General features: G+C 38.8%; 1 protein-coding gene across 1 annotated transcript; it reads right to left on the minus strand.

Annotated features, from left to right (window-relative positions):
• Window positions 1-7,097: 7,097 nt before the first annotated feature.
• On the minus strand, window positions 7,098-9,092 carry LOC141715041 (uncharacterized). The gene is made up of 3 exons (XM_074518528.1): window positions 8,911-9,092; window positions 7,956-8,601; window positions 7,098-7,898 (listed from the first exon to the last, which is right to left on the minus strand). Exons 1-3 carry the CDS (start codon window positions 9,090-9,092, stop codon window positions 7,098-7,100), a joined length of 1,629 nt encoding a protein of 542 aa, XP_074374629.1.
• Between the last annotated feature and the right edge of the window lie 2,614 nt (window positions 9,093-11,706).

Consider the following 11,706-nt stretch of genomic DNA (forward strand, 5'->3'; position numbering starts at 1 on the left):
CTGCAGGGTGTTTAAAGTCAAATATTCAGAAATTGAAGAAGCTTTATTCTGTAAAGTCTGACAGCCCATACTATCCCAAGTACAGATCTCACATTGGAGAAATTGTTGAAATGAAGCCTAATACTGCTAAAATTATCACTACATTTTCTGGTATTAAGGGACTTGAATTCAATCTTGAGTCTGATATAGCCTATATCATCAGACTAGATCAGGATATAAGGAAAGCTAAAATAAATTATCTCAGGGATGCTATCTTTCAAACTGGTGAAGATACAGTTGAATTGAAGAATGCTAAAAGGAGGATGGTCAATGAACTTGAATATGCTGAGAGATGTTTGTTGAAGAACTATCTCAGAACAACTCCTGATAATAAAGAGGTCAGAAATTGAAGCCAAGTCAAAGATCTACAACTGCTTAAATTCTGATGTGTATACAGACTAAAGCTGTTATCAGACCTTGAGGATGGTAAAGCTATAAGGATTGTAAGTTGTAGTTATTTAGTCAAATTCTCATGCATTTAAACATAATGTTTTTGACATCATCAAATATCTGTTAAACTTGTATATTATGCTAATTTACAAGTTGGGGGAGATTGTTAGATATATTTGTGATGTCATGTCTAATATGATTTGTGTTTAGTTTTCAGATCTTACTTGACAGGACAAATCAATACTTAACTGGAAATCAGTACTTATACTAAGTCAGGACTTAAGATATCAGAACTTAAGTTGTCAAAACTTAAGTTATCAGGAGATATTTATCAAGAGATAATATCAGGACTTAAGGAGACGTTCAGATAAGGAAGGCGGCTGATTGAAAGGAAAGAAGATCAAGACAAACATAAGAAGAGATATGCATGGAGAAGAATTCTATAAGGAATAGAATACTTGGAAGAAAAGTTAACTGATTGATATATATTAGGAAGCAGAATTGTATTCGATATCAATTAGAAGATTATCTTGTAACTGTGTAGTATATAAATACAGGCATAGGGTTTACACTATATGTGACGCCCTCAATCTCGGGGTTAGGAAATGAGGACTCACACACCTTTAATCTAATAATTAAATAATCATAAATCCCGATTAACTACTAACATGATCAACAGGATAAAGTATGAGACAGGATTATAACTACCAATCATAAAATATAACTTACAACCCCAGAATCCTATTAAATAAACAATATCGATTCCGGCTGGACCGATAGATAACCCATTGTATCTTTACAGATTTCCTTCTAGGCACTTGCTCACTCAGAAATACCACTACCTGCTCTGGCAACCGGAAGCCCTCAACACGATAGGGCCCACCAGGCACGCTCTTACGAGCAGAGCGCCTAAGCCTGACCATCTTCTTGCTTAACTGCCATGGTTAGATTAAAACAAAATATATGAGTATAAAACTCAGCAAGTAACTATAAAGCAGTTCTACGATATCAAATTTACAGTATTCTTTACCAAACTCAGGGCATTCTACTTTATTTGTTCTAGGTGGCAGATTTCCAGCTTTTGGGTTAAGGAAAGGTTTTGAAGGAACAATATGGAGCTTTTAAGGAACAAGGCTCAATGTAGGACGAAAGCCGACATTCATCACAAATCATTAAAGGATTAGAATAGATCTTTCAAAAAGAGGAAAGCAACAATATTTCATTATATGGAATCAATCATATGATCAACAGATTTAAAAAATCAGGGTTCTCGAGCTTTAAGCTTCACATTAACATAATCAACTCTTTTCAAAATAACATAAACCATTTTCATTTTCAAGAATCAATTTACTGAACAGAAAGTTTCAGTTACCATTTAAATAATCATTTAGAACCCTTGATTGGATCACTTTATCTTTCCATTTCATTATAATATGGGTGATCAACCCGTACCGACCTCCATCCGGTCTTTAAGGTACCAATTGGCATAATTTCAGCCTTAAGTTGGACTAGCCCCGCTAGCCTCTTACCATGAGTGGACTAGTCCCACTAGCCTCTTACGTCTCAATCCAATCCATCAGGAATTCGTTTGGAAAACCTTGAGTTGGAAAAACAAATAGGTTTTCTAAAATCTATTTTATCATTACCAAGAATATGAAATCATTCAGACTCTTTCGAGTCGAAACTCATTCTTAAGTCAAATTTTAAGATAAATAAAGTTCAGGGAGTGATTCAAAGATAAGTAAGGAATAATTCTTAAGGATTCTGTATCAAGGATAACAAGGTATTTAAGAAAAAGGGATCAACATCTGTTTAGGGACCAATAGGGTGATCAGGAAATAAGGTATCATTAAACAGGGTTTACAAGGGTGATATAGGGTTCAATACACTTCATGGCTTAATAAACAACTTGAACAGAAAGGACAGGTTATCAAAGGGTTGAATCAACAAGCTTTATCAATAACAGTTTATCAAGATCAAAGGCAGGGTATCTCAAATCAATATCAGGGTTTCACTAATTAAACAGTTCAATACTCTACATGGTATGAACAATATTCTCTTTATAATCATTTACATAAGTAATCAGAGTTACTTGCCTGAATTTGCTTTCCTGAAGATTGAACTACTGCCACCTAGTATATCCTTTCCTTTCCTAGCCTGAATGCCCTCACGCTCCGAATCTACAATCAAAACCAAAATCTTAATTAGTTTCTCAACTCTCGTTCCCGGAACGATCACTCAATTACGATAGCTCGATTATACTCTTGTCTCAAATATACGAGTATAGCTTATACACATAAGCACATAGCACATTTTTTACTCATAGCCTTATATCACTTTACATATACTCGCTAAACCTTGATTTTTTTTCCAAATCAAATATTTATAACTTGTACAAACACACAATGACATGCACATCTATTACGTATAGCTTTTAACTCTAATTAACTCAATTCCCTTTCTCTTTATCCATAATTCGAACCAAAAACACAATCCAACAAACAAAATTCAAAGGTTTTCACACATAAACACTCAATCATTCTATCATTTACCAAAAATCAGATTTTTGACTTTGAATTTCTTTGGCCTATTCGGCCTTAACCACAATCACAATCAAACCAAAACATGCATTAACAATTCCTCTTTTAAATCAACATGCAATCTTATTACTTTCTAGTTAAACCTTAATTATACCAAAATCAAGTCACAAAAATCAATTCTTCTTTTTATTAACACAAGGTCGAACCAAAACCTTCACCATGCATTCCCAAATTTTGCATCCAAACAAATGTACAAGTCCAATTATCATAGAATCTTAGTTAACATACTTAAATCACAAAAGAACATAGCCCTTTTTGGTACATGCAAACATTAAGAAATTTTATCATCCAATCTTTACTAATTTCCAAGAATGAACATTAACAAGTCATGATCATTACTAAAAATCATTTTTGATCTTTTAAAACCAAGATCCCATTCGGGTTTTTCAAAAAAATAACACATGCAAATGATTTTCTTAATCCTTAAATCACAAATCAACCCATAATCAAACATCAAATCAGCAACTCTTTTATTTTAACAAAATCAACATGATTTTCTAAAAATAGTAAGGGCCATTCGGCCTTTCCTCAAGAAAACACACATGCAAACTCAACTTCTAAACTTTTGCATCTTTTATCCTACTAATCTCTTAACATCAAACTAAATTAATATTTCAACCAACAAGAATCAATTTATCAACTTGTAATCTACAAAACCATTCGGCCTTTTTATCAAAATACCACATGTAAACACAAATATTTGATTTAAAGATACTAGAGCTCAGTTTTTTTTAACATCATTGCTCACCACCGGTTCACCGGAGTTCATCACCGGTGGCGGTGGTTTCTCAGTGGTGCCCCATTTCAGGGTTTCCATCCTTGAAACCTCCGATATATGCACACACAAGGCACATGCAAGACTCACTTGGCTTTGAAAATCGTTTTTCAATCATAAAATCACCTCCTTAAGCATATATTAGACCATATATACATACGTACACACGCATCAAGCATGAACACACACACACACACATCGAGCTTGCATGCAACAAGATATTCACACATGCACACTCCAATAACCACTTATATGTGTTTAACAAGAGATTTTGAGAAGGATTGGTGAGAGTTATCAAAGAAATAAGTAGTTTACCAAGAGAGAAGAAGAAGAGCCGAGAGAGAGAGAGAGAGTAGCCAAGAGAGAGTGAGAAAGAAAGAGAGAAGAGAGATTGAGGTGCTCGGGAAAAAAGAAAAGAAAGGGGGGGGGAATGAGTTTATACACACTCAAGATCAAGGGTAATTTAGTACATTACTAATTCCCTTTTATCAAGTGATTTTCCTTTCTCTTTTTACCCCCATAGATTATTGGTGGAAAAATAAATATATCTCTCTCGAAAAGATGTAAATTATAGCGATTGACGATTTTAAAACGTAGATCTCGAAATTAGCTTTCCAACCATTACTCATAATAAGATTTTGAGCGTACGGTTGATTTTGTATGATAATCACATCATATAAGGCATACTTTATTGACTTAATTACGTCACAGAATTCTCAGTCGTCACACTATATGTGTTATCATAATCGAAGTTTATTATTTATTATAACCCTAGCAGCTCTCTTGATAATTTGTTCATCACTGAGAGAGAACAGTTCTTTGTAACAGAGTTTATTGTGTTGAATAAAATCTGTTTTCTGTTACTTGAGTTCTTATATTTGATTTAATTGTATTAAACACTGTATTCAACCCCCTTCTACAGTGTGTGTGTGTGACCTAACAAAATAAGAAAGGGCTATTTATATTTACGGAATATTAGTACATTCTGGATCGTGTTGGATCGATAAATACGTTCGTTTTGGATAAACATTATCCTTTTTGGATAAACTCTATCCTGTTTTGGATAAGCACTATCCCATTTTGGATAAGCATTATCCTGTTTTGGATAAACATTATCCTATTTTGGATAATTATCAAAACCGGGTTTTTATAAAACAATTTATACGAAGATAATATTATCGAAAAGGTTAGCGTATCGAAAATATTGCGCCGGGTCGCGCCCAGGTCAAACCGTAATCCGGATCGAAAAAGTCAAAACATGAAAAATGTCCGGAATTATTAGATTAGGTTAGGAAAGAGTTTTTGGAAGAGTTTCGGGTTATAAAAATATAAAAACGGTTGAGGTTGGACGATTCCCGACTTTATAAAATAATTTTGTAAATATTCAGAAAATAATTAATAAAGTCATAAATCAATATAAAATCATATAATACTCCAAAAATTACCAGAAAAATACCTTAATTATCTATATTTTATTCTGGACATAATAAAATTAACATACCTAGGCTTTACCACATATAAACATCCATATAGCCACACCAATCATCAAATAATTCATCAAAAATCATATAAAATCACATAAAAATTATTTATTGATAAAAATAATTGCACGTCATGTCTCGGATATTATAACGAGGATCAAGGCATAAACCAGCTTTTCCATACTGGTATAGCGAGTTTCAGTGTCGTGCAACCGCTTGCTCACATAATACACCGGTGATTGTTGCGCATCCTCTTCTCCTACCAGCACCACGCTGATCGAATATTTCGAAACTGCAAGATACATGATCAGAGACTCGCCATCCAATGGTTTCGACAACATAGGAGGATTCCCCAGTTGCTCCTTGATCCTCCTAAAAACTTCCTCACACTTTGGTGTCCATACAAAGTCTTTCTCTGCAACTTTAATCGCCTTAAAGAATTCTCTACATCTGTCAATTGATTTAGAAACAAATCGGTTCAGCGTGGCGATCATTCCAGTTAAGCTTTGCACCTGCTTCACACTGGTGGGAGACTTCATGTCTAGCAGTGCCTTGATCTTTGCAGGGTTAACTTCAATTCCTCTATGGTTGACAATGAACCCAAGGAACTTGCCAGACTCCACTCCGAACACGCATTTCTGCGAATTCAGCTTCATGCGAAACCTCCTTAGAATGTTGAACATTTCCATCAGGTGGTTGATATGATCATTCGAATCCTTCGATTTTACCAACATGTCATCCGCGTAAACCTCCATGGTTCTTTCAATCTAATTCTTGAACATCATATTTACCAACCGTTGGTAGGTCGCGCCCGCGTTGATCAATCCAAACGACATTCCTATGTAACAGTATATCCCTCTATTAGTAATGAAAGATGTGTGTTCCTGATCAGGGCCGTACATGGGAATTCGATTGTAATCGGAGTATGCATCCATAAAGCTTAACAAGGCATGCCCTTCCATCGCGTTAACCAACTGATCAATTCATGCTATCTTTTGGGCAAGCTTTGTTGAGCTATGTAAAATCTACACACGTCCTCCACTTCCCATTTGGTTTTTTTACAAGCACCGGATTCGCAAGCCATTCGGGGTAGAAAGATTCCTTAATTAACCCAACTTCCAACAGTTAATCTACCTCGTCCTTTAATGCTATCTCCCTTTCTCCACTCACCAGGAGACGATTTTGTCGTATGCCAGTGCAGTTAGAGAAGATGTTCAAGCGATTACACATTACCCCTGGGTCAATTCCGACCATGTCTGAATGACTCCATGCAAAAATGTCAAGATTTTTGATTAAAAAACGGGTGAGCCTTTCTCTCATCTCATAACTTAGTTGAGATCCCACCTTCAAAACCTTGCTTGGGTCATCTTTATCGACTGGAACAGATATTGTGTCTTCCGTCAGCCCCATTTTCTCGGCAGGCATAGGGATCCTAGGATCCAGATCAAAATCAAAGTCCTGGGGGTCTTCGACTTCTATTCTTGCACCTCAGGACAAGGCATGGCTTTATGCATTACAGGTGTTGAGGACGTGTCTTCAATTGAAGGAGCATTATTCTCTGTAAACACGGAGGGCGCGTCCTTCTATAGAGGAGCATCTGCCTCCTGTTCATTTTCACTCTCTAAGGGCGCGTCCTGTCTTTGAGGAGCATCCACCCTGGGGTTACTTTCCAAGCTTTGTAAAATTTCACTCCTTCCTTCCAACATTTCTCCATTGACCTCCTTCTGCACAATTCCTTCTTATGATTCACCATGATTTCCTCTGCGAATCCTCGAGACATTCCCCAATATAAAAGCAGGGGTCTCAGTTATATTAGTCTCTTATTCCTCTTGATCTTTCCACAAAATAATGAGCATAAACCTCTCCATTTGGTTTTACCTGAATGTCCGCCGCATCTTCAAATGGAAGACCTTTTCCTTCATACCTTCTCCTGCAAAATTCTTTAACAGCCTTGTGATAGCAGTCGCGTGATTCGTATTGCGACCCCCTCAGACTGCCTACTCCGTTAGGTGTTGGAAACTTTATCAGATGATGTATCGAGGTTATCACCCTAAATGCTCGCAACCAAGGTCTTCCCACCAGCATATTGTGCACGGAATCCTGATCCAACACTTTGAAGTCTATCATCTGAGTGACAGATATAACTCCTTTCCCAAGCATAACAAGAAGCCTAATTGATCCCATAACTCTCACCGCTTCTCCAGTAAAGCCGTAGACGTGTCCATCTTCAAAATTCATGTCACTGTCCAGGAAACCTAATTTCTTATATGTGCTGTAATACAAGATGTTAGCAGAGCTTCTATTGTCCAAGAAGACCCGATGCACGTTCATCATTCCAATGAGCATAGTTATCACCATAGCGTCGTTATGAGGATGATGTACCAATCTTGATTCTCTTTCTCTGAAAGTAATATCAGCAGATTCCCCTTTGAATATTTTTGGAGGTCTATCTTCCAAGCTATGAATGTTGGTGAGTGGGAGATGTCGCACCTCTCTAGCATTTTTTTCGAGAGCCCGATTACTATCTCCCACAAATGGATGTCCTCCAAAAAAATCCCTAATACTATCAGCTCTTTGGAACTTAACCTCCGCTAGCTTTTCAACGTCCTCTACCTGTGGGGGATGCCTTTCATCTTTCCCCTTGTCGTCGCTTCCTATGCGTCATTTTACCTTGTCAATCCACTCTCCCAGATATCCAGCCTTGATCAATTCTTCAATCTCATCTTTTAGGTGACGACACTTGTGGGTGTCATGACCGGTAGACTCATGGTACTCGTAATATTTTTTTTTGTCTCTACACTGCCATGAAGTCAAATGATCTGGTTTCTTGAAGATTCCTCTGTCCTTATTTATCACAAAGATGTGATCAATGGATGCTGCCAGCGGAGTGTAATTGCTCACCCTTTTTTCATAGTTCGGCGGTGGACTCCACTCTCTTTGCACGTTCAAGGCATTCACCCTATTAGGACTGTGGGCATTCCGCCGATAATCTGGACTCGCGGATCTGTCTCTCCTCTTAGCTCGCCCCTTGGAGTTATGGGTATAATCATTCTTTTTTGACTTGGAAAGCGATTGCTCAATCGTTTTGAAGGATTCTTCCTGCGCAAGTACATCAGCTAACGACACAGGGTCCTTTCCTTGCAAGTGTTTCCAGAAATCTGTTCCTACACGCAGACCAGCTATAAGAAGTATTTTCAGTGTTTCTCCAGTTGCGCCTCTCACCAAGGTAGACTCTGCATTGAACCTTTTGAAATATGAAGTCAAGCGTTCCCCTTCTTTTTGTTTCACATTGGCCAGTATGGTAACACGACGTATACTTCACCGCAGCTTGGAACTGAGTCATAAACAGGGTTTTCATTTATTCCCAAGATGTGATAACTCCTGGACCAAGTTTTTGAATCCACTGTTGAACACCTTCTCTAAAGGTTGCCGCCAAAAGACGGCATCGTGCTAGGTCGGGTACCTGATATACATCCATCTCAATGTTGAAACGTTTCAAGAATTCCACGGGGTCAGAGTTTCCATGAAAATGCAAGTCATTGGTTGTGTTCCTGTATCCCGCAGGCAGCTGCGCTTCCCTCACAACAACAGAAAAAGGGGATGGGGCTTGAGCGGTTGCTGTTACCCTACCTCATTCGAGATGATTGAGAAGCCTCTTAAGATCATTATTTTGCACCCTCTCTTCAATTCAAACGTCGTCCCAGTCATGAGGACGCGTCCTGGATCCATTGCCTGTAGCATTGTGAGAAGCCATAAGGACGACGACATGCGCTTCATCAGTGGAGGGTGTGTTGTCTCGTCTCCCATTATATGGCGTCCTTCCATATTGGTATCCCATCCTTCCTCGTCCATTCCTTTGGTAGCCTCGGCTGTAATTTCCAAACCTTCCTCATGGAGGGGCTCACTTGTGCTCGCGGTGCCAGCACCCAACCATCCCTTGGATATGTAGGGGGCACACGCGTTGGATCACGGGGCCTTGTTTCTCCAGCATTTTCTTCCTTTTTCCATTCTAGCAGCAACATTCTCAAATTGTCGTCTTCCAACCTTATGCCAAGCCTTCTCTTTAGGGTCGAAAAATCTCTTCTTTCCTCATCTTGATTCTGAATATTTTCCGCGCGACGACCCTCGTCCATCATACGCCTAGACCTATGTGGGTGTGGTACAACCTGATTACCGAGACGAGGCCTCTCTCTTCCGTCAGTGTCTTCATCGACAAGCTCCACAATAGGCTCTACATCATCAGAGTATTCCAAACACTGCGGAGTGATTCATGGGTTTCCTTCGCTGGCATGAACAAGGGCATCCGGGGCATCTCCTTCAACCACAGATGCTTTCCCCACGGCGTGGCCACGACGGGGTAAACGATGACCCCTTCGTATTTTGCGACGCTCCACCGTACTCAGCCTCGAGTGAAAGTTGTTCAGAGTATCCCCAATGCGGTATAACTGCTCCAAGATATCAGCGTTGCTGATGAGAAATGGAGGTGTTCCTGCCACATCCGGAGCTCTCGAGGGATCTACCATGTTTCTGGGCATGTAGGGTTCATGGAGAGTGTAGCCTCCCTCGCCCTCTCCTTCAGATCTGCTATCACTTCCATCATAAGAAATTCCATCATGATTGTAAGACATATTTTCCTCCCAAGATTATGATCTTAATCAACACCCCTCCTTCTAGCGCCAATTTGTTGACGGAGGAATCTGGTAACAACAAAGTTTAAGGTTTCTCGCCGGAATTAAGATCTATGACGGTGGTTCTTCGCCGAAAAAATTAAGCGGTGTGTGGTGGTTGTATATTAATTAGTGGCTGAGATTGATTAGGGTAAGTGGTGGCTCCTTTTCAGCTCTCAAATTCTTACCCCTCTCAATGTGCCTACGTGCCTTTTATATAGGGATCAAGCCTGACGTAGTTCTTGGGGAACAAGAAATCTAATAGGCTTAGACTTCTTATTCCTAAGCTCGGTAGAAGCCCATCCAGAATCCATCTTCCGCTAGCTTTAGGAATGTCCAACTATGAGGCCCAACCGCGAAGGCCCAAGGCTCGTCCGTAATCGTAGGACTTCACGGACAGTGCAACTCCCTGCGCAAGGATAACACTCCGCTACAACTTTCGCCCTTGAGTTAAGAATGCAAGTATACCCACAGTTCACCCCAAATGTCAGACGTGTCCCTGTCCCCCGAATGAGGATAACCCACCAGATAATAGGACAGGTGATCCTAAGCTCTTGGGTGCAAAGTGCAGGATGACTCCAAAGTTCTCCAACGAGGACACCCATTGAATACAAGAACAGAGTTCCCAAAGCACACACCAAAGTTAACCCCGCATCCCCAACAAGGACACCCGTTAAATACAGGAGGAGGCCTTCAGTCATCAGGCATACCCCTGGAGGCCTTCAAGCTTTTCACGGACATCCCCCTCCTTGACCGTCTCAAGGAGGGATTCTTCAAAGAGTACCTGCAACAAATACATTTGTGGATATGACCCTCCATTGCTTCTTTCCATGTGTGCCTTATCCTGAGCTCACCATTAAGAATGCATTTCCCAAACATAGGGCGCGTACTAGGACACTGGGCGCGTCCTGACCTTCATGAAACCTGTATTGTTCTCCAGCAACTACCGCTCATAACATTCCACATATACTGGACGCGTCCTACCTCTTGGGCGCGTGCCTCAAACTTCTTTTTCACAGGATCATCCTTCAGTAAACACTCCCACCATGATGGACGTGCCCTTCAATACCAAAATTTAGGTATAACAGATCTAAATATAAATCTCGTGGACATGATATAAGGAATATGTAAATGTATGGTTAAGCAAGCATGGACAATTGGACATGAAGATGGGAGAAGAATGGGGAATAGTACAAGTAGTAATGCATGCATGCATGATAAGTCCTTGTCTTTTGAATTTGGTGACAATGACAAATGGCTCACGAAAATAATTGATTAAGCAAGAAACTGCTCCTATAGAGGTGTCAGACATGGAAACAGCTATACAGATTGCGTCCATTTCGGAAATTTTAAAATAAATAATTTATGATTTAAAATTAATAAGTGACTTAAAAATGATAAATAGTAAATATTTATAAATTATGTAAGTGTTTGGTTAGTTTTACTTATAAGTCAGATTTTTTTTAATTTAAATGAATTAAAATAAATAATTTTTAAATATTATTATCTTAATTCATGGCTTTTAAATTAACTTAACATTTAAAAATATATATTTAAAAACTAAAATTAATAAAAAGTGAAAAATCAAAATAAGTTGAGAAAAAAGTACTTCTTTACTAACATTCAACTTATCAGCTTATAAATTGTAAATTCGACTTATAAATTGGGTCGACAAACAGTCCGAGTCTGAGATAAGTACTTACGGGTTTATAAACTATAAATAACTTATAAACCTGTACACGGACATGCCCATT

Source organism: Apium graveolens, chromosome 3 (assembly GCF_009905375.1).
Source record: "Apium graveolens cultivar Ventura chromosome 3, ASM990537v1, whole genome shotgun sequence".
NCBI lineage: Eukaryota > Viridiplantae > Streptophyta > Magnoliopsida > Apiales > Apiaceae > Apium > Apium graveolens.

Excerpts from the sequence above, each read along its gene's own strand:
- LOC141715041 (XM_074518528.1), bottom strand. The coding sequence starts at position 9,092 with ATGGGAGACGAGACAACACACCCTCCACTGATGAAGCGCATGTCGTCG. Across the intron at positions 8,602-8,910 it reads ATCATCTCGAATGAGGTAGG|TATACGTCGTGTTACCATAC; the intron begins GTAACAGCAACC and ends GCTGCGGTGAAG. Across the intron at positions 7,899-7,955 it reads TGGGAGAGTGGATTGACAAG|GTAGAGGACGTTGAAAAGCT; the intron begins GTAAAATGACGC and ends CATCCCCCACAG.